This window comes from Mesoplodon bidens (assembly GCF_964165515.1).
Source record: "Mesoplodon bidens genome assembly, chromosome: 14".
Lineage (NCBI taxonomy): Eukaryota > Metazoa > Chordata > Mammalia > Artiodactyla > Ziphiidae > Mesoplodon > Mesoplodon bidens.
The window spans coordinates 54,067,004-54,090,791 of record NC_138170.1 but is presented as its reverse complement, the minus strand read 5'-3'; the positions used below and the strand labels follow the sequence as shown (position 1 = coordinate 54,090,791).

Sequence of the window (23,788 nt, the reverse complement as noted above, 5' to 3'; positions counted from 1 at the left end):
AAGTCATCTTCTCCTACCTGGTAGGGAACATTTTAGAATCAAAACTGTGTGTTTTTCTCTTTAGGCAGAAAAATCTGAATTAGGGAAGAGAGTATGAAGGTAAAGAAGAATTACAGTAGGCTTAAAATGAGACAAGAAAAATGCACGACATACCATGTTTTGATTATCTTTCTCTGATCGGCGCAGTTTTTTTCCTCCCTCTCCTCTGGGCCTTGACCCTTACCAGTCTATTTATCATCTTCTTGTTAAAACAACCTGCATTAGTCACGTCAGCTGCACCAGATCGTTCACCCTCATACCCTTTGACTTTTTCCCTTTGGGCCTTATTTTCCTCACTCACCTTGAACATTGAGACTCTTGACTGCCTGTCTTGCCTCCCCTCCACACAGCGACAGCTATTCTCTTCTTCACCATTTATTCTTGTCTTTCACTTTATTTTGTGAGCGCTCTTCATCACTAGGTCGTCCATCCATTAAATGTGTTTGCTGAGGGCCTACTTTGTGTCATTGCAGTAACCCAAGGCCCTACTCTCATCACCTCTTATTTGCAAGAGAAAATAGAAGCCATCAGGCATGGACTGTCTCCGTGGAGACACCCACTCTACCTACTACCATAGTTCTCTCCTTTGTTTTATAGCCAGACTCTTGGAAAAGGTTGTCTGTGTTTACAGTCTCCATTTCCTCCCCTCTTATTCCTTCCTTAAACCACTGCAGCCTGGATGCTTCTTCCACCACTTCACTGACAAACGTGAAATAGTAGTGACCTCTGCATTACAAAAGCCACTGGATGCTTTTCAGTCGTTATCTTTCTGAATCTTCCTCTGGTATTTGACACTCTTGCACACTGGCTTCTTCAGGATGCTCTTCCTCTGTGGCCTTGTTTGGCCATTGCTTCTTCCTCCTCTTTCAGGGCCCCTTCCTCATGCTGCCTCCTAAATGTTGGTGCACCTCTTTGTCCTGCCCTCCACTCTTTTCTTTTTTCACCTCATATGTACAGTCCTCACCTGGCTGGCAACTCACATACATTGATGAGTCAGTCCTAGATCTAGAACTTGTACAGAATCATAGATTCAACTTTCTGTTGGACAACTCCTTCTGCATGTCCCATAGACATCTAAAAAGTCAGCAGTTTCCCCCAGGTAGTGCCTCTGCACACTGAGGTCTGAACAGCCATCTCTTAGGGCCTAGCACAACGTCTGCACATTCCCCCTGGCCAACTGGAGTCAGAGGACTTCTTTGAAAGGAAACAGGACTAAGGGTATTACAGAGGATCCTTTCAATATTATTGACTATTATTGACTATGTTCATAGGTACTCAATAACAAAAGAACATTGGGGTTTTTGTTTTTTGGGTTTTTTAAATAAATTTATTTTATTTATTTATTTTTGGCTGCGTTGGGTCTTCGTTGCTGTGCGCAGGCTTTCTCTAGTTGCAGCGAGCGGGGGCTACTCTTCGTTGCGGTGTGCGGGCTTCTCATTGTGGTGGCTTCTCCTGTTGCAGAGCATGGACTCTGGAGCTCTAGGCACGCGGGCTTCAGTAGTTGTGGCTTGCGGGCTCTAGAGCACAGGCTCAGTAGTTGTGGCGCATGGGCTTCGTTGCTCCGCAGCATGTGGGATCTTCCCCCACCAGGGCTTGGACCTGTGTCCCCTGCATTGGCAGGCGGATTCTTAACCACTGTGCCACCAGGGAAGCCCAGGAACATTGGTTTTAAAAGCCATTGACTTTTGATATCCCTTCAGTAAGTTTGAAATGATTTGCTTTTTCCCTTACACTGATGATCATCACTTTGAGGTAGCAAGTGGCAGGTGTTGGTAACTTTCTTTGGAGATGGAAAAGTCAAGGTCCAGAAGGAGTAAGCAGAATGTGTCCACAGTCAAAAAGTGATTCGTTAAGGAGTCAGGGGTTGATTCATTTATTCATTTACTCAACAGATAATTACTGTAAGCATGATTGTGTGTCCCGTACGATAGAAATACAGTGGAGCATCAGACAGATAAGATTTTTGGCATAATGGGATATCCGTTGTGCTGTGTTGCTTCTTGGTCCCTATCATCTTTGCTCTGATTTTTTTCCATATAATTAGTGACAAGTGATAATAATTAGCAGATATTTACTATGGGCCAGACACTGTTTCAGGACTTAATGCATACTAATACATTTAATCATCATGACAACACTATGAGGTCCCTAACATTCTCATTCCCATCCTCCATCCTACAGAGAGGGAAAGCTGGGCAGTGGGAAGTTTAGAAATGTGCCCTAGGTCATACTGCTAGGAAGTGATAAGGCCAGGGTTTGAACCAGGCAATCTGGCCCCAGAACCCGTGCTCTTTGCCACTCTCTTAGCTACGCTAGCTGGTGCTTAATACTACAATTCGCCCTTTTGCTCATGTTTACAATCCTCCATCTGTGGGGTATGACAAGCTAGTTCTCAATATGCCAAAATTCACCTGAAGTTTTAAATAACAAACACTTGGACTTACTTTGCTTTCTTGAGATATCTCTCCCCTGCCCCCCTTGGGCATTGCTCTAGCAGTGGTCTCTTCTTCTAATCTGAAATCAGTAGAAAAGAAAGAAAAACTTGCAGTTAAGCCCAAGTGGTTGTGACGGGTTGCTAAATAAGACTGGTTCAACTGAATTTCTGAGATTCTTGAGAAACACTGAGGATTTCTTACAAAAGAAATTTTCCTTGTAAGAGGAAATCGTGGGTCATTGCACAGTTATAAGTGCCTCAGCAAAGAAAAAATGTGTCTTGAGGCTTAAGAAGCATAAAATCTTAAAGAGATTATTTGTGGGCTGCTACTTAGGCATAATTTTTAAACTATTAGAACATATATTTTCCATCTGACTTTACCATCTTAGGTTTTTACTGTTGAAACTTAACATAATTTTGAAAGGCTTCAGGGTTGTTGAAAGAAAAAGAAAAAAGTAACAAGCATTCATATAAAGCAGTTGAAGTTTACAATGTATTTTCATAAACAGTAGCTTACTTGATCATCCTCTTTTTGCTGTCTTAGAAAACAGAATCATAAGGATATCACTATATGTTGAAATTTTGAAAAATTGCCAACATTTTCTTATGTGGTAATCCTACACTTTAAAAGGATACCTTAAAAAGGCAAGTCTGAATCAGTGAAGTGTTCAAATTACTGGATATTATGAAATGAAAGTTTCATTACTCCAAATTATATGTAATATATCTAGGGAACTGCTTTTTAATGGGTGGGTAACAGTAGCATCTGGTTAACGTATTAGTTGTTAAGCCACACCTCGAGGCCTCTGAGATGGGTTGAAATCCCCCTTTGTTCCTCAGTTTCATATTTTTCATGTGCAGAGTCCCACCTCCCTTCTTCACCAACCAAAGGTTACTAGCCAAACCTGCTGGAGAGCACACTGAGAGTGAGATGTGTGAGATGTGCCCCCTGGGTTGTCTTGTTCTGTTTTGTTTCGTTTTCCATCAGGGAAAATTCCTGGTCTGGGATATTTGTGTCCTGGCCACCAGTTCCCAAGAGATGGCCACATTTCTCCCAATGTTAAATGAAACTCTCAGTCCCAGAGGTAAACATTAGCTCGGCCTCAGTCTGAATAATTGCAAAATCAAAATTAGGCAGGCCCACGTGAATGAGATTTTCTGTTTTGTCTCTACAGTGTCCAGAGCATTAACAAAATGTCTATTTGTATTGAGGGTGCTTCTGTGTAAATAAGCCTGCTCTTTTTTGATTATTGCAATCATACAGGAAAAGGCCATCTGTTTTGGTAGTAACTATGGAAATATATCTAGGTAGCCAAGGAAAAGCTGGATTGTTACTAAAGGATGTGTCACACCAACAAGAAAATAATTTACAAAGCAGGGGGTAGAAAATATTTTCAAACGCTGAAAAGTGAGTCACTTAAGCTATCTTTTTGGGTGATGGGTGAGTAGTGCTGGTTTGTTTTTTGCTCGACTGTTTATTCATTTTTTTTTCTTTTTTTCTGGAAGAATCTCTCTTTCCTGTAAAGCCAGAATTTAAGGCTCAGCTTCTTTTCAGCTTGGATAAAATGAAAAGCAAAATTCTTTTAATACTAATTATAACTTGCAGAAGTCTAGTGAAGAGAAACTTAAGAAATGTAATTCTTGTTTCCTAGCTGAGCTTCAATGCCATATAATTAATATAATTCAATCTCTTCTTACCCCTTTTTTTTCTGCATGATTTAAGATATCAGAATTTAATTCATAGCCAGAATGAAAAACGGACTTAGGAAAAACTTGAAAAGACTAGAGAGGGATTTGCATTCTGCTGCATGGTTGAACACATCCCTAAAGCAGCAGCTTTAGAATGCCATGTCCTGATAGAATTCCCCATGGAAAACTGGCCAGTAGAGCGGTTTCCTAGCGCCCTCCCCCTAGTCTGCACCACTGTGAAGTGTCATGAGGGCCTGGGATCTGAATCTAGGGAGCTTCACAGGATTGCTCCACAGCCTGACAGAAGGGCACTGGTCTCACTGGGCAATCTGTGCTCTTGTTCATAAGCCCCAGGCTGTGGGTTTTGGAACTGGCCAGCCACCCTGGCTCAACCTTGGATAAATATTCCTGGGTTCTGAGTAGGAGGGGGAATTCAAAGCCCTGTTTTTCCCAAGTCCTTCCATAACCAGTCCATGGCATGTTATGAGGTCTGAGTGGTGTGGCCATGTTTGGAGGGGGTTAGGGAACATGTTCTACTCCTAATTAATATGTACACCGCTAATAACTCAGAGGGCCAGATTCTAACCCAGCTTCACCCCCAGGGTAGTTGAAATCTGTATGGAATGATTTGAGAGGTCTTAAGCAGTGCCTTTTACCCACCCAGTTTTCTCAGATGCCTCTTCCCTTTTGAGCTGAATCTTGAAGTTTCACAGTTGGACTTTCATTCTTTAAGTATACGGTTTTGATCCTTTCTAAAATGGAAATCCCACGGTGAGATATAGTATTTTAAGGTATTATTGGTCATTTAAACCACAGTTTAAGTTTCTTTGATTTTGACAGGAAGAGACATTAGTTGGGTGTGGCATTAGAGATGGGATAAGGCTGGCGGGCGGTGGGGTTAGGGTGTAGAATTTGGGACAGAGACAGATTGCACATTGCCTGGATGGGGACCTCAGTGGCTTCTTCCCCACCAGAATTTGCTCCTGTGCATTTAGTGAAACGGGGCATCCTATTTTCCATTTACCTCTCCCTGCTGGCAGGGAAAGACTTGGAGGCCTTTTTACAGCTTTGACTCTTCCTCCTTCTAGATGTGGTTCCATTTCCGTTCCAAGATGAAAGCTTGTCTTTGTCCCCTCCCAGAATAGTTCCAGGCAGCAGAATACAGTGAATCCTTCCAGATAAAAGACCTGCTGATAAAATACCAGATTGTTATCAGAGAAGCAGAGTGAGGGAAGTCGAGTCCCTACCATTAATTACCTAGTTACAACTTTGTTTATATCCTGTTCATTTGGCGGTGTGTTTTCCCTGGACAGTTTCTTGTCTGTGTTCTCAACGGCAGGCTGATGTTGCAAAAATCCCAAAGGTCAGGGAATAGTAGGTTCCTTATTTTCTGAAAGGCTTAATGGCAAAGAAGAGAATATCAGAGTTTCTGCCTTCCACCTGGAAGGAAATGGCCAAATGCTTGGTTTGGGTGGTTCTTGCCTCACCTCCAGCACATAAACCCTAGTGTGTTGAATGAACTCTGATTTTGTATACTTATCCGAAAGGTTACCTGAAAATAGAATGACATTTATCTCTGTGAAGCCATGAGTATTAACCAGTGAATACCTGGATATCAAGACACTGAGGCCAGAGTCTAAAATGCTCTAACACTGCTTGGTGAATGAGCTAAATGCCACTTCAGAATGTGTTAAGTTTTGAACCACCCCCTATTTTGGGGCCTCTCACCTTCTGAGCTGGCCCACACTCTGTAGTGTGTTTCTCCCAAGGCCATTCTCACCTTTTGAGATGGACCACATTCTGTCCAAAGAATGTGTATCTCTAAATAAATCCACTTCTTACCTTAAAAAAAAGAAAAAAAGTGTAAGTTTTATGTTATGTATATTTTACCACAATATAAATGAGTGAATGAATGAATGATACTTGCTTTCTGGCAGCTCCAAGTACTTTGGACACAGTTGGAAATACCATAGGGTTGGGCTACATCATCTGCCTTATATTGAACTTGATCACTGTTGCGTGTGAGGTATCATGCTTCCTTTTAAGAACTGTGAGACTGAAAGCACAGAGAACCTTAATGAACACAAGACAAAGAGACAAATTTAGCCTCCTTCATAGGGACATATTGGCAAGTCTGGGATTGGAAAAGAGCCGTGTCTTGAAAATGATTGATTCTAAACCACTATAGCCACTGTCCTTCCACAAATGTAACAGAAGAGGGGAATGGGGTCTCTTGGTGGCTGGAATAGTAGTAGCAATTGCTCTGATTCTCAAGTAGTGGCATTGAAATGCTCCATGACTAGTAGTAGTCATGGAAGTTAACCTCATCTGTATATCTGCAGCCCTTGAGTGGCCAAGCACATGTTTCTTCACCAAATCAGGCTCAAGTGTGACCTTATGTTTTCCTGTTAGGTTCTGTTCTCAGCCCAACCGATTTTTGCTATAAGACTGACTCTTGACCAGTGATTCAGCCAGCTTTTTTAGCCTCACTGGTCATGGGGGTTCTTTTTGAGGACTAGACTGTTGCTTTTTTTTTTTTTTTCCTGCTAAGCCAAGAAACTTCTCATACCTTGCAAACATGCTACCTGGTGATACAGCTGCAATGTGATGTCAGTGTAGAAAAAGAAAGTATGAAAATAGCTCTACTGCAAATCAAGAAACTTTATTTCTTGTTAACCCAAAAGCCCTAAACTCAGAACTCTGACTAAAAGGTACTTCTTTTTTCCCGTGTGTGTGTGTGTGTGTGTGTGTGTGTGTGTGTGTGTGTGTGTGAGAGAGAGAGAGAGGGAGAGAGCGAGCATGGGCGTGCATATTCTTACCATCATTTCAAGGTAGTTGTGAAACATTCACCATGGTTTCAGCAATACCTTTCTCAATTTTAAATTTAGTATTTTCCTTAGAAAAGGCGAGAGCCTACGCATAGCACAGGGGGATCAGCTCGGTGCTTTGTGACCGCCTGGAGGGGTGGGATAGGGAGGGTGGGAGGGAGACGCAAAAGGGAGGGGATATGGGAACATATGTATATGTATAACTGATTAAATTTGTTATAAAGCAAAATAAATAAATAAATAAAACAAAAAGACAATCTACTGAATGGGAAAAAAAAAAAAAGAAAAAGCGAGAGCCTATAAGAATTTAGGAAGAAGAAGCTAAGGTAAATTTAAAATATAAACACTCACTTTGAGTGAAATCAGTGAAAACATGCCCTGACCTTCTAATACCTAAGAAAAATTTTAATTAAAAAAGATAAAAGTTTTGGGCTTCCCTGGTGGCGCAGTGGTTGAGAGTCCGCCTGCCGATGCAGGGGACACAGGTTCATGCCCCGGTCCGGGAAGATCCCACATGCCGCGGAGCGGCTGGGCCCGTGAGCCATGGCCGCTGAGCCTGCGCTTCCAGAGCCTGTGCTCTGCAATGGGAGAGGCCACAACAGTGAGAGGCCCGCGTACTGGGAAAAAAAAAAAAAAAAAAAGATAAAAGTTTTCTTTTAGGAAATAAAGATTTTGCCAGAATAGCATGAGTAGATAAAGCAGTCTGTTGTGAAAACTGCATCTTTAAAATTTCCACTTTAAAAAATAAGATTTCTTTGCTTTCTTCTTGACTAATGGTTTTGTCAGAACAATCATTTTTGAATAATAAATGAAATACTTTGAAGTATGTGAGGGAGTGGAGAACTTTTCTGTGCCTTGTACGAACTGGTGATACAGATTATAAACTAAATGATTCCACATTCCAGTTTATCAAGGATCCAAGCCAAAGCCATAGAAATCTACCAATGAAATCATAAAAATGAATGGAAGTGATCCAGATTGTTTCATTTTCCTTTGAAATGTTGTTTGTATTAGATGTTAGCACCCAGAAGTTAAACAGTATTGAATTTCACATATAGCACTTCAGAAAAAAAATTTATTTATTTATTTGGCTGTGCAGGGTCTTAATTACGGCATGTGGGATCTAGTTCCCTGACCAGGGATCGAACCTGGGTCCCCTGCATTGGGAGCATGGAGTCTTAACCACTGGACCACCAGGGAAGTCTCATAGCACTTTATTTTTAATCTTAGGTTAAAGGTTATGTCCTTGGCATGATTGAAGAATGACTCGTACAATTTGCACTAACTTTTTTTATTTTTTATTTTTTTATTATTATTTTTTGGGGGTGGGTACGCGGGCCTCTCACCGCTGTGGCCTCTCCCGCCGCAGAGCACAGGCTCTGGACACGCAGGCTCAGCGGCCACGGCTTACGGGCCCAGCTGCTCCACAGCACGTGGGACCTTCCCGGACCGGGGCACGAACCCGTGTCCCCTGCATCGGCAGGCGGACTCCCAACCACTGCGCCACCAGGGAAGCCCTGACTTTTTTTTATTGATGGGCAAGGAAGGAAGTTGGGGAGTAATGTGATACTGAATTGATGCTAAATTTATTAATTGAATTTAAATGGGAATAAAGAATGTCACTTAATGATTTTATTTATTTTTATATTCATGTATATGCCCTCTGTGAAGATTCTCTTGAACGTTACTTATGCTTAAAATGCAATATAAAATATCTCTTGGCCACACCAGTAGCAGTGGGAATTAGCAGTGATTTTCCTCCTAGTAAATGTATCAAATTGTATCACAGCCCAAACCTTCAGTCACATGGACATATTGGAGGATGTGACCAGAATTCTTTATTGACATGTTCCCCATCTTAAAATACAGTTACCATGAAATTAGTGTATTAAGCCTTAGTCACAACCCAAGGAAAGACTTAAAGGTAATGTGATTCTACTTATAATTAGTAACCTAATTAAATGCTGGAAGGCTTCAACCATATAGTAATGTACCTTACATCTGAACAAAGATAATACCACAGCTGAAATTGTATACTTGTAACACTAGAATTTTTTTAATTAGTGGTAGGGTTTGTGGGTATGTGTGAGTGTAATCTGTTTTGTTTCATCTTCAAACTTTGCACAGCAGTCTCCATTGTGCATTCACTGGGACTATGTTAAATAATAGTGCACTAATTGGTTTCTGTTTGTTCAGAATTCAGCATGATTCAAACTGGGATGAGTTGAAAATTACCTGTTCACTATGGAATAAGCAAATTATGAAAATAAGCAAAAATAAAAGATATTAGGAAGCAGGTTCAATCTACTCAAGATGGAGGATAAATCTGTTTTACCTTAATAACCTCTTGAAAAATTCTACTGCTAAATGCAGAGTTTATTAAAGCGGGCCCAACAGATTTGGCATTGCTTGGTTGAATGGTGTGAGTTGTCAAGTATAGGTAAGAGTTATAAAATTGAATTTCTTTTAGTATTTGTTATTGTCGTTCCACCCTGTGGTGGTAAAAATGTCTTATAGTTGGGGCATGCTGGGTTTTGCAGCTACCACGGGCTCTGGAGTCAGACAGACCTGACTTTGAATCCCGGCTTATCCATTCACTTCTTTTGTGAGCTTGGTCAAGTCACATACTGTCTCTGAGCCTGTCCTAGAAGAGCATGTGGAAGATTTGGAACACTGTCCTGAAAAAGTTTCTGTTTTTTAATTCTTATGCGATTGTCAGGATTTCAGTGTTTATTGATTTGATTCTTTAAGAAAGCACAAGGAAAGGTTCATTCTGGTCATAAAAGTTCAAAGGAAATAGCTGGGCTTGTTTAATATGAGGAAAGAAGATTTCGGATATTTTGGAGATGCGATTGGAGGTTGAGAAGGGAGAACAAGACAGGATGTATAACTTAACTTTTCTAATGTATGTGAAATGTTATTCTTAAAAAACAGCATTATTGGGCTTCCCTGGTGGCGCAGTGGTTGAGAGTCCGCCTGCCGATGCAGGGGATACGGGTTCGTGCCCCGGTCTGGGAGGATCCCACATGCCGCGGAGCAGCTGGGCACGTGAGCCATGGCCGCTGAGCCTGCGCGTCCGGAGCCTGTGCTCCGCAATGGGAGAGGCCACAACAGTGAGAGGCCCGCATACCGAAAAAAAAAACCAACAAAAAACCAACAAAAAAACAGCATTATTGCAGTGTAATTGATATAAACTGCATATGTTTAAGGTGTACCATTTGCTAAGTTTATACACCCATAAAACCACCCCCAGTGTCAAGATAGTAAACATATCTATCACCCACAAAAGTTTCCTTGTGCCTGTTTATAACCTTCTCCAACAGCCCCGCCCCCATCACCTGGCAACAGCTGTTCTAGCACTATAGATTAATTTGCATTTTCTAGAATTCATATAAATGGAATCATACATTATGCATTTTATTTTGCCTGACTTTTTCACTCAGCATAATAATCTTGAGATTAAACCATGTGATTACACATATCAGTAGTTTGTTCCTTTCTATTGCAGAATAGTATCCCATTGTACAGATACCACTATTTACTTACACTCTCACCTGTTGATGGACATTTGTGCTGTGTCTAGTTTTGACTATTACAAATAAAGGTGCCAGAAATATTCATGTACAAGTTTTTGTATGGACATATGCTTTCGTTTCTCTAGGATAAACGTCTAGGAGTGGAATGGGTGGGTTGTAGAAAAGGGTGTACATTTAACTATTTAAGAAACTGACAAATTATTTTCCAAAGTGATTGTACCGTTTTACATTTCCCCCAGCAGAGGATGAGAGTCCCAGTGGTTCCGTATGCTAGTCAACACTTGGTGTGCTTGGTCTTTTTAATTTTAGTCTTTCTAGTGAGTATGTAGCAGTATATCACTGTGGTTTCAATTTGAACGTCCCTAATGACTAAGGAGATTGAGCATTTTTACATGTGTTTCTTTGCCATCCATATATCTTCTTTGCTGAAGTCTTGGTTCAAAGTTTGACCCAGTTTTTTGTTGGGTTATTTGTTTTCTTCTTATTCAGAATATATTCTGGACACAAGTCAAAAGACTGTTCTTTTAGGCAAAAGTTCATTTATTTCCCTGGCATGTAGAACCACAAAAACAAAATTAAGTTGCAGTAAGAAAAGTGTAATTATACTTAAGGAAGTACTTTTTGACTGTGACACGAATGTGGGCACTGGGGCAACCAAAGGAGGATGTAAAACTTTCCCTGAAGGCAGTGGTCTGTTTGGATGCTGTAGGGATGCTGATGTATGACTTAATCTACCTAATTGCAGTCTTCATTTGAGATAAGAATCTTCCCTGGGGTGGGTCTGTTACTAATATCTCAGTATTCTTTGCTCTTTTGTGCTATTTTTTCAGGCCAAAAAAGTGCAATTTCTTGGAATTTTTCAAAACTTTCCATGTACTTCATGGGTTTAAAAAATTTATTCTTTCTGATTTTAGCTTGAAGTGTTTCTGTGAAACCTGAGGAGGGTCATTCAGGGGTATTAATTAACTTTAGCAAAAATAAATTGCCATGTCTGGAGAGTAATCAAATTAAAAGAAATGCTCAAATTTCTCTCATCTAGCAGTAGCACAAATCACTGTTTTAGCTGATAGTACTGGGAAGATTCATTCAGCTCTCTGTAGAGGCAAAATAATTAACTGGATTCTAGAGAAGAGGTTCTACCTGATTAAAGGAGTTGGGCTGTTTTAGCCCACGGAAGGGAAGAGTAAGGGGTGATTTAATGACAGGATTCCATTATAGTCAGTGAAGGGGTTTCCTGTGTATAGAAAACACTGGTCATTTGTTCTCCAGCTCTGGAGAGGCTCAAACTAGAGAAAATGGGCTCCCGACTGTAGAAAGATTGAGTGTGGTTTGTGTTAAATGTAAAAGTTCTATTATCAGCATCAGTATTGTTATGAGATTAAGCAATGGAGCAAGTCAAGAGAGGTCATAAAGATATTTTAAAATAAAAAATATAGCTATCTGCCTGAAATATTTAAACGTCCATTGAATTATAGGATTTTGTTATTGAAGAGGACTTTCAAGATCACTTATTCTAATCTCCTTTTACAGATGAGGATGTGAAAGGACATTATGTAACTTGCCTATGGCCACATTTAGATACTAATATTTTAATTTGAGGATGTTTTAAAAGTAGTCTGGCTTAAGAGGCATCAAAGGGACCATGTAAGAGTTTCTGCTTAGCAGTAGGTTTCACTCCACCAAAATAGTCACTTAAAGCTGATAACGATGTGTATTATTTTTTCCTAAGCCCATGAAGATCCTGCCAATGTGCTGACCTGTGTCTGTTGTCTTTAAAAAGGTTAAAGATTCTTATTCTTGGACATTTTGAACTTGTCTCTAGATAAATACTCTACTTCAAAAGACTGTAGATGTGATTTGACCCGAGGTGGTCAGTATTGTTAGAGGACAGCAGAGGACACTGCCACAACCCTTGGCGAGCCTGTCCCAGTCTAATACAGGGCTCCTCAGAAACCTTTGGCTGCTGGCTGAGCTACAAAGACTACAATTTCGTGGACGACTATTGCCTGGTGACTAATTTGCCTTCCTTAAAGATAGTGCATTATACAGCTTTTGGTTTTATTTTATTAAGCACTAGTCGGAGCAGTAGGAAATACATTTAGGCCACCAGTTCATTGTGTATGGGATCTGCAGAAATGAATTCTAACCATTGGGATTAATGGGATAAATTGCACATCCATTACCACAACAGAAAGAAATTGGCACAGTGCACTTTATTTGATTGTGGGTACATTTTATTTGGGAACTCATCATTCTATATATGTTCCCACTAGACCATCTAGAGCAAAAACTGACATATGTGTATATAATTTTATATACTTATTTCAGAGGGTTTATGTGAGTACTGAAAGTGAGATAAAATATCTGAAAGTACCTAGCACATTGTCCGACATCTGGCAGACACTCAGTAAATGTTCCCACCTTCCTTTCCATTTCCCCTCCTTGAGTTTTAGCATGAGTATTGGAATCTCTCAGAAATGTAACAGATTCTTGTCAAAAGGGAAGTTCCTAAAATTGTTCGCATTTGAAAGTGTTTATTTAAAAATGTTAAGCACTCACTTGACTCACAGGATGCTTAGATTTTATAAGATTTTAATATCTTTTCAGAAAGAGTCACCTGAAAAGTCAAGTTCTATTGTTCCAGGAAAGATGTACTCAGCACCTATGATTTGTCCACTTTCTGGATTTGTCCACCCACTATTGGGCTAGGTTTCTGGCTTTGAATGCCAGAATGAGAAATTTGCATTTAATGTGGCGATAGAGAGTTGTGGCAGGTTCTGGAACATTTGAAAGCTAAAGAACAAACAGAAAACAAAAAAACTCTTAAAAACGGGACCAAAAGCATTCCTTTTCAAACCTTCCCCCTAAATATACATAGCTTAAAAAGAAGAGAGTAAATTTTCTCTATACCTTTGTGTAGTTTCTTAAATTGACCACCCAGTCCTGGGTTTATGAACTGAAACCCACTCACTGTGAATATGGAACCGCATGCCCTAAAGGTTAATGGGGTGCATTTCAACTGTATGAAGTCACTTAGAGAACTTAGCCTTTGAGCAGTGACCTTCACCACAAGGAGACTCAGCACGTTCAGGACTGTTTTCTCCAACCCACCCACTACCTGCAAGGAAAGGAGAAGACATGCGGAGGCCAAGGTGTTACGATCAACCCCCTTAAAGGCTGTCTGTGTGTGTTCGTCTCTTGGTCTTTAGTGGAGCAGGGGCGGAAACAACAGGAGGGTTTTGCTATTGAGAGGAATGTGCAGCTCTTTCCCTGGTCTGCACGAGTTGCACCCCTCAGCTCCTGCCCTGCACACAGCTTATCCCAGCTTGAGAGCCCTGAGGGCAGATCCAGAACGCTTTTCCAGCTGTCTGTGAGGAGGCCAGTAGTATGTGGCTTGTTGATCCAAGGTCAGAGAGGAAAACCCACAGATGGACCGGGAGGGAAGATCATGCCAAAATTTCAAACTAAGTCTAGTGGTTATTTTCATTATGTGGGAGAGTTTTATACCGTTTATGTTAGATTTTTTTTTCCACTTTATATTACTCCATTTTATTTTGGGTAAAGACTGAAAGTAATGATTCCCTTTTAATCTTTAGGGCCTCCAACGTCTTTGTATTTATGTTGCTGTAAAGTCTTTTCCATGTTTTTCCGAGTCAGGAAAGAATCATTATTAAGGTATAACTTCATTTCAGTGCTCCAGAGGAAAAAAACCTTCTTTCCAGCTGTCTGGACAATTTGGTTGGAATCTGAAAAATTCAGTTTCAAATTGTATCTGTTATTGTCTAGTCACAAAATAATGAAAGCATGAAATGAAATTTCAGATGAAATATAATTTTCATACTCTTATGTTTTTTCAAAACTCTATGATTTGATATCAGCAAGTAACCAGGGATTAGCGTTCAGAAAGCATCCTTTCATTTATTTAAAACACGTTTGTAATTCTAAATCATTAAAGAACATTATTCAAAGATCTCTTTAAAGTAAGCACCATACTGGATACCTTCCCCCCTGTCCCTGTAGGAAAATTCCCTCCTAACACCTAAAGGAATGGTATGAATGCAACTAGCCATTGCCATTGCCTCCAAGACCCTGTGTCCTTGCCACATATGTGGCCGAGTGCTGTGCCCAGTTCTTACAGGGACAAGTGGAGGGATGTCAAAGTGCTGGAGGCCAATATTCCCAACTCCTGGCAGCTGCCATTTTCACCCCTTTGGGATTAACAGCCTGTGGCTAGTTGACCTGGGGAAAACCTTGGTAACTTGGAGGCAGAGTGGAGGTGACCTTAAAAGGATGCACCTTCTACAGCTTAGACTTTGGTTGGGATGTCCCAGGGGGTTACACATTGCCGTTCTCAGATGTTCTGTTTTGGCTTATTAATTATTTTCAGCATTTCTTCATAAAAATATTTTTTAAAGGTCTTAACATGTTGATTAGCATTAATTTGTAAAGAGCGATTACAGCTCTGCACTGCCAGTAGATATTTAAACTAAACACTCTACCTGCAGATACATATGTATATTTTTGCCGTGAAGGCTGGAAATGTGCGATTTTTAGCTTAGCTACTGTCTACTGCTCTTATTTCTCCTTCACTGTCCAAACCAAGGATTCTTTTTTAAATCAAACTTAAAAAGTCCTGAACCCGGGGCTTCCCTGGTGGCGCAGTGGTTGAGAGTCCGCCTGCCGATGCAGGGGACACAGGTTCGTGCCCTGGCCCGGGAAGATCCCACATGCCGCAGAGCGGCTGGGCCCGTGAGCCATGGCCGCTGAGCCTGCGCGTCGGGAGCCTGTGCTCCGCAACGGGAGAGGCCACAACAGTGAGAGGCCCGCGTACGGCAAAAAAAAAAAAAAAAGTCCTGAACCCATTACCCTTCCAAGAAATATATTTGAATAAAGAAATCCATGAGCTGTGCAGAGGGCAAGATTACAGTAAATGCAACTTCTAAGTGCTAGCGGTTTGAGTTGCAGGAAAAGGAACAAGTAGTTCAGCTGGTGGTAGGTCCTTTGATGAACTGAAAATCGGCAGAGGAAAGACAAGTAGAGAATCTGGCAACCGTGGCCGCACTGAACTCACCTGAGAATGTGTAAGAACGGCTTAAGGAATAACACTTATAACAAAAACATACTTCATAGTGACAGGACACGCTGAACTGTTTTTTCAAATTCACTGGTACAGCCTTATTTTTTTTGTGGTTTCTTTCTTTTATGCATACACATGTACCACACGTGTACATGTTTCCGAGGCAAGATTGAAACCAGGAACCACACACAATAAAAGAAAAAGAAACCTTTGGTGAAACGGCATTAGAAACAGCATTAGAATTGACAGAAAGTAAAATCTGGGCCCTGGACCTGAGGAATAAAGTCAGTGGGCCTCACATAAACAAGTCAGTTAGCCCCAAACTCAATATTCCTTCTCTCCTTTCCAGCTCCTTTGGTGGGGAGGGGGAGGGGCAGGCCTTTGTGAGCACTGAAGCCTGTTGGATACAGCAAGGCTCTGTGTCCTCAGCCAGTTGTTGAGATAGAGAACCCTAGAGAGTTTGTACGTGTGGATCACGCTTTTCAGTTTGAAAGTTATTCCACCTACTAGGTTCAATAATAGCTACCATTTATTGGTCATTAACTTATAGGCGTTGTGTTTTATATGCATTATCTCATTTAAGCTTCACAACAGCCTGTGAGGTAGTTGCTTTTCCCTGTTTTACAGATGATAAAAACTTAGAAGGTTCACTGACCTGTCCAAGGTCACCCCCTAGTAAGCTTTAGGACTTGGACTTAAACTTAGGTTTGCTGGATTCCAGAGCAGGTTCTTAACTCCTGTCTTTTGTGCTATATTATTCAGAACTATAAAGACCCTGTTTCTGTTCTCAAGATCATTTTGGTCTAATAGAAAACAAACTTACGGTTACCAAAGGGGAAAGGGGGTCGCAGAGGGATAAATTAGGAGTTTGGAATTAGCGGATACAAACTACTATATATAAAATAGATAAACAACAAGGTCCTACTGTATAGCACAGGGAACTATATTCAATATGCTGTAATAAACATAATGGAAAAGAATATGAAAAAGAGGGGATATATATATATATATATGTGTAGCTGATTCATTTTGCTGTACAGTAGAAACTAACACAACATTGTGAAGCAACTATACTCCAAGAAAAATTAATTTAAAAAAGAATATGAAAAAAACATAAAAATTATATCTATATATAACTGAATCACTTTGCTGTATACTAGAAACTAACACAACATTGTGAATCAACTATACTTCAGTAAAAAAAAAATTTTTTTTTTAAAGATTGTTTTGATCTGGCCAACATGATACCTGAGGGTTCCTGTGGGGAATGCAAATGGGATGTGACCCCCAACCCTGACAGCTGTAAGCATGCCATTGCAGTGACAGGGCACGGGAGAGAAAAGGATTGACTCTGACCAGAGGAAATGCAGTAAGGTTTTTTAAAAGAAGTGATACCTGAGCAGAATTCAGAGGATGAAGAAGAGTTCCCCAAGTGTACAAGGGTGAAAAGGCCATTCATTCCAACAAGTGTGAACTGCAGTGTGCAAAGGCAGTAAGGATGAAGCAATAGTTGGCTTGACAAAGCATATATAGAAAGTTTTTTATATATGTATATATAGTGTAACCTGTAGCCTCAGCCTACTCCTTCCTGCCTAGCCTTCAGAGATATCCTGCAAGGTAGGGTTGTCTCAGCTTTTAAGATTGTCAGTAGACGACTATTTTCCAAGAGCAGCTGGCCAGTGCTGCATAGAAACAGACCATAATGGCAGGCATTCTTGAGTAAATTTAGTGAGGAACTTGGAGGTAGGTGAGACATAGCTTCTTCAAACTCAGCTCAGCTCCTGAGATGCTAACTCCTTTGTCAAGTAGGGGCATCTAGAGAAAGTGGATGAGTATTTTCATCAGCAGCAGAAGTTTGGGGGCTTCTGTTTTGTACAGGGTACAGCTTGATTTCTGGAAAGTGAGGATCAGGACTGGATCTGGGTCTGAGGAGGCCGAGAACTGGGGGAACATTCATCATGTCAATGAAGGAGAGTGGAAGGGGACATTGGCTGGGTCCTGAAGTCATTCTGAGACTTTTCTGAAGACTCTCACTCTGGTTCTCATAAAATGGGGGGCTCACTCAAGGCCACCAGGCTTTACAGATTCCCTCGGTTCAAAACTACCTCTCCCACATTGCCTAATCATGTTCTCTCAGCCATTCTGTCTTGTTGTGAGGATTAAATGATGTAATACATGCAGAGCTTTTAACACTAGGTCTGGCCCTCTGTAGATGCTTAGTAAATGTTAGTTACTATCAGCATCATCTTTATTGTTCTGCTTCATGTTTTACCAATTAGGGACTGGTTGGTTCCATAAATCATTCATACCTCAATGTGATGATTAGGTAGAACAGGTTACTTTGGAAATATTTGGCGTTTTCAAGGCTGAGGATTTTGAGGCAACTGCATTGTAAAGTCTTAGACTAAATTTTTCAGGTGGACAAACCCTAATTAGAATACAGGATCTGCCACTTGCTAATTTTATGACCTAAAGTATATTGGGAAACCTCACTTTCCTCATCTTAAAATAGGGATGCTGGAGACCTTATAATGAGGATTTAGCGAAGTAAATAAAATAGTGTGTCTGAAGTACGTAGCCAGTCCTGGGACACAGTAGTCACTTAATAAACCTCAATTCCCTTGCTTTTGACTGCATGCCCTGGGGGGCAGTGTGGGTTCATGGACGGAAAGGCACAGGGGAGGGCACCTCTTTCTTGGCAAACCCAAATGTTCCTTCTGCCTGACCCCACTTAGTCACACCTGGACCATGATCTCCCAGACCACCCACCCTCCTCTCTGGGTGTCCCACCTCAGTTCTTTTTTTTTTTTTTTTGCTGTACGCGGGCCTCTCACTGCTGTGGCCTCTCTCATTGCGGAGCACAGGCTCCGGACACACAGGCTCCGCGGCCATGGCTCGCGGGCCCAGCCGCTCCGCGGCATGTGGGATCTTCCGGGATAGGGGCACGAACCCGTGTCCCCTGCATCGGCAGGCAGACTCTAAACCACTGCGCCACCAGGGAAGCCCCCCACCTCAGTTCTTACACAACAGCCTACATTTACTTCTCATGTTCCCGAAAAGCATTGGCTGATTGGCCTGTATTTCCTACTAGACTCTAGATTCCCTGTGGCCTGGGCAGTGACATTTCTCTCAGGTTCCTAACTCAGTGTGTGCTTTTGCTAGGCACTCAGTGGGTGTCTCCATGCCTAACCTACAGGTATGAGTGATGTCCAGCCACTTACCTGTGAAATCTTTCACTGGAACAGATTCTGAGGGTAAATATAAGAGGGAACCACCTGGAAAAAAAGCTTAGCCACCACGCTGTGAAAGATGATCTCAGAAGAGGGGTCTTTCCCTGCTCAGAATACTATATTCTAAAATTTCCAGGGTCTGCCAGGGTTCCTGAAGTCCAAAGGTGTACATCGCCGTCACTTGAAGGTCCTTTATCTCCTCCGGAAAGTGATTCCAGCTCTCCCTCCTGTTCCCTTTTCTGTGCCCTGCACACCCTTGTATGTCTCCATGGGTACTATGGCCTTGTGATCATGAGGTTGTCTGGCTGGCTGCCACTCTAAACTGATGGTTCCCCGTGACAGCATCCTGCTCTCCATTGCCACCTCTCTAAAGCAGAGTGCTTACCTGCCCGTTACACTGTGTGCAAAGGAGCAACTGGAGATTCTTGACCTGGGTCTGGAAACACAGGCCCAGGGGGTTTGAATGTGCATCACGAACCTCCTAAAACTGCATGGGAAATTATATGTGTATGTCCATAAATCTGCTGCTCTTGTGAGGGAGTCCATGGTTTATGTTAGATTCTGAAATGTTTTCACGATCCTACAAATGTTAAAAAACAACAACACTAATTTAGAGATTTTTCCCACATACTTGTAAATTCAAGCTTATGTTTTCATTGGCTGGGAGATATTTTTATGCTCCCCTGATATCCAGGTGTGAGCTACAGCTTGGAATAGCCCATGAGCTCCGCGCGGAGCCATGGATGGTAGTTCTGGCCTGGCCACTGCTGCTTACACACATCGTGGAGGGTCCACTTAGCCTTTCTGAACTGCATTTTACTTCTCATTTGTTAACTGACGTTTATAATGCCCTCACGTCCTACAGGAATGCTGTATAGTCAAGAGATAACAGATGTGCAGGCATTTTATAAACTGCCAAGGGCTGTACAATGTAGGATGCAAGTATTACTATTACACATGTGTCATTTTTCATGTTACACAGTGCCAAGAACCCAGCAGGCAGTTGATAAATATATGATTAAAACGACGTGGAAAGGGTTTATTGGAGTGAGAGGGCTACAGGTTTAAGGACACCAGTGTCTGTATGTCTTGCAGATCCTGTGAACGATCTAGTATTTAGGCCTAGAGCACAGCTAGGGATACAGAGGAAATGCTTTTCAAACTATGGTAAAAGAAGAAATGACCTTTGAGATTCCAAATCCATTTGCTTTATTTTCCAGAGGAAATTGACACTTAAAAGAGTAGAAGCTGCCCCCACTTCTTTCAGGAGGGCTCCAGCATCCTCCTCATCACTTTATAATGGAGCCCAAAAAAACCCAGTCCTCCTTGCCATCATATCATCAATTTATTGTCTTTTCTTTTTAAAATGGTACAGCATTCAAACCACAGTCTTAATTCTCTCATTGGGGCCACAGAGAGGCCTGCCATTCCTAGACTATGCTGATCCTGTACTAACACAGGCATAATGCATTATGAAAACTTTGTATTTCCAAAGTACCTTACTTCTTGGAATGGTCTTATAGACACCACCTCACTGGGGATAGATTATTGCCACCACTGTGACCTCAACAGATCCACAGAGGTTACTGCAACTTGTCCAAGTCACAAACCTTGGTGTCCAAAGCAGGATGAAAATCTAGGCGCTCTGATTATCTGTCCTTTTAGTCACCAGATCTGTGTCCCTGAAGAACATCTCTGCTTGATTTTGGTAACTTTGCAGAATTAAACTAGAAGACTCTCTATTTGGGAAAGAGAGATTTTAGCTGCAAATATATTACACTTAGGGCTGAAAAGACTGTTTATATCCCCTCACACTACACGCCACATACACCTGGAGAAAAGCTAAATCTCATGAGACCCTCTCCCTGTCCCCAAAGACTGACAAAACAGTAACCTGGAAATTTTTTTTTTTTTTTTTTTTTTGCTTGATAGTTGTGTGTGTGTGTGTTGACTAGACTCTATCCTTCCATTTAAACAATTTGCAATAAGAGGAGTTTGAAATTACATTTAGTCATTGCTTTAGAATGAATGGTACTTAATTAAATATTACTTTAAAAATAGGCTTCTTCTCTTTTTCTGTAATTGCATTACTTTTTTGAGGGGAGGTTTTGTTTTGCTTTTTAAACTGATTGTGTGCATTTGGAAAGTACCCTAGTACAGGGTATCTGAAAGCAGAAAATTCTGGCACTTTTCCCACTTTCCATTCTTTCTCCGGTATAGATGCCAGATTCCTTTGGGAAATCATCATTTGCAAAAGGTCAGGAGCAAAAGGAGGGGCATTCTTTAGTATACAGTTGCTGCTAATTAGAAACTAAACATCTGTAACCATGTCAGAATTATTTGTATTTGAAAAGAAACATTTATACACAAAAGCCTTTTCGGTAACATAAAACACACTATAACACAAAGTGTGTATGTCGAAGGGGTGGGGGACAGACAGCCCAGGAAGCTTCCGACAAATGACTGTGCTGAGTGAGGTCATTTGCTAATTAAATCTCAAAGCTTTTTCAGAGTATTTTCTTTTCTCCATCAAGTGAATGTTTCTCACTCCCCAACCCCCCAGCCCCCATGGGCCAAAGCAAACATCTGACTGCATTTGCCAGTTACAGATCAAACATTTATCATTTTAAAGGAAAGATAAGTGAGAAAATGGGTGAGTTGGCAAAATCCAGTCAAAAACCACTAGGAAATCTCGACCTACTGTAGCCGTAGCCTTCAGTGTCTTCTCATAACATGTTGTAAGGAGAGTTCTTCTCCATCCTGAAAGTGTGTGCTGATTGCCCCACCTCGGACCCTGTCTTAGGGTAAAAAACGACACAATGTTTTGACTTACCCTGTACCTCTTTCTTCTGTCTCCCTATTTCCTCCTACCTGCCCTTCTCCCCATGGTAAAATTCTGCTTGCATCGTTACATTTGTACAGAAATTATATCTGTACTTTATTGTTATATTAAGATAAATGTCAGTGATACCTCTGAGGTGTTAGAAACATTTCAGTCATAGGGCTTTGTCTCTACATGCTAAGCCTGAATGGCCATATGGGTCTAATGGCCCAGATCTTACCAGTAATTTTTTCTTGGACTATTGATTAATTTTGGGACAAAACAAGAGGCCACCTCTTTCCCCTGCAGAGTCTGCTGTCTTCTGATCTTTCCCATTCTTGTCTTGGCATCTAAGACATTTATATAAGTTGAGTTATTTTTTTAATGGGATGCAAGATCATCAAGTCTTGAGAGTTCTAGTCAAGAATTTAGTTAAGCTAGGACTTACCATATTGGGCTCTCCTTTCAAATAAGACTATATCTGTGAAGGCTCTCAAGTGTACAGTTTCAACAAAATGGTTGTGGACTCTCAGGTTCTAAGTGTTTACAAAAAAGTCAAGAGGCCCTTAGATGACCTGCTTTTCCAGTGACCTTTGTAGAATCACAAAATACCAATTGTCCATGACTTTCACTTAAGAACTGGCTTCTATCCAAGCTCTGTGGGTGTGAGTCAGCCCAAGAGGCAAGGATTTGGTGACTTGAGGGTCCATCTCTTGTTCTCATGACAGTTAAGTTCAGAGGGTGTACTGGGCCATTTATGGCACTTCCCAGTCTGGCCTGACTCACTTCTCAGCCTTCAGTTCCACTGCTATTCATGAGCCTCTGTTTCAACCAGACACAATTAACTATACCTCGAGCATTTCTACCCTTGCTTTATACAGCTGTCGCTGATTGAGACAACTGCCTGGTTTCTTTTGGCCTACTGGAATCACACTTGCTTTCCTGACTTCCGTCCTTCTCAATACTACAACCCACAATTTCATCCTCCTATAGCCATCATGTCAAGATCATTTGCCTGTCATTTTTCCAGTACCGCTTTCAGTTATCTTTTCAGATGTACTCCTTATCTTGCCAACCAGCATAGAGGCTCCGCAGAGACAACAGTGACTGTCTTATTTCTTATGGCCTCATCATGGTGCTTTTGTTCATTCTCAGTGCCCAATAAATAGTTGTTTGTTGAGGAGCAACTACCAGTTTATTGTCTTACTCCCAATTCCTATCTGCATTTATTCCTGTGATGGAATCATAGATGTTAATGATGTTTATGAGAAAAGCAGAGTTGCCTGTATAATTAATGACAAAAAACGCAATCATTTGGAATAGGAAGCAACTCCTCCCACCACCCCAGCCCTTGGATGTCCCAGCCAGAGCTAGCTCGAACATCAGCATGTACAAAGACATGGGTGTGGAAATGAGTACTGAATGGTCTTGTGTTTTTATCTTTTCCCAGATGCGGTTGCTCACCTGTCTACCGCTCCCGTGAAATGGCAGCTCGTGCCTTGGTCCCATTTGTTATGATGGACGAAATCCCTGATACCATCCGAACTCTGTTGGCCAAACTCCCTGACTGCACTGACCAGTGTTTCCGGCAAAATCATATTCATGGGACACTTCTCCAGGTAAGTATAGTCACTCTTTCTGACTTCTGTCAAACACAGACACTGTTAGCAGGTGAAGATTTGTTATACAAGCTTTTCACTTTATCCGTAGAACTTTTTTCTACTGCTGAAAGAACAAGTATTTCCTAGGTGTGCTTTTTTCATCATAAACATGAATGCGGTGTCACACTGTGATTCAGTCAGGTCATCTCTTGCATTAAAACCTAGGTTTTCTGTAGCATGCTTTTCCATTTAGCCTTCCCCTCTGAACCAGGTGGAGTTGTGTCTTTTCCATCAAGTATGCCTGCAGAACATTCTAGGCCACTCCGTGTTCAGGGTGAAGTTGTGAGCATTCCTTGATACACATCAGGGAGCTTAACACCACAGTATATGAAATATCAAACCCTACTTTCCTATTTTCTCTGTGCTATCAATACAAAAGAGACTTTTCTTTCGAATCAATATACAAATTGATTTATTGCTTTTAACTTTTCTTCTAGAAAAGACTCAAGTACAACAAATGATTAAGAAATACA

The 23,788-nt window shown here is 41.2% G+C and overlaps 1 protein-coding gene across 1 annotated transcript in view; it reads left to right on the top strand.

The window, feature by feature from the left end:
• LOC308627529 (tRNA (32-2'-O)-methyltransferase regulator THADA-like) overlaps window positions 1-23,788 on the top strand; it is a gene marked incomplete at its 5' end in the record, with an annotated part of 186,029 nt that overhangs the window by 68,757 nt on the left and 93,484 nt on the right. The window contains one exon of the mRNA XM_081253798.1: window positions 23,105-23,273. Coding sequence (XP_081109924.1) covers window positions 23,105-23,273 — 169 coding nt within the window. The remainder of the gene's footprint in view (window positions 1-23,104; window positions 23,274-23,788) is intronic.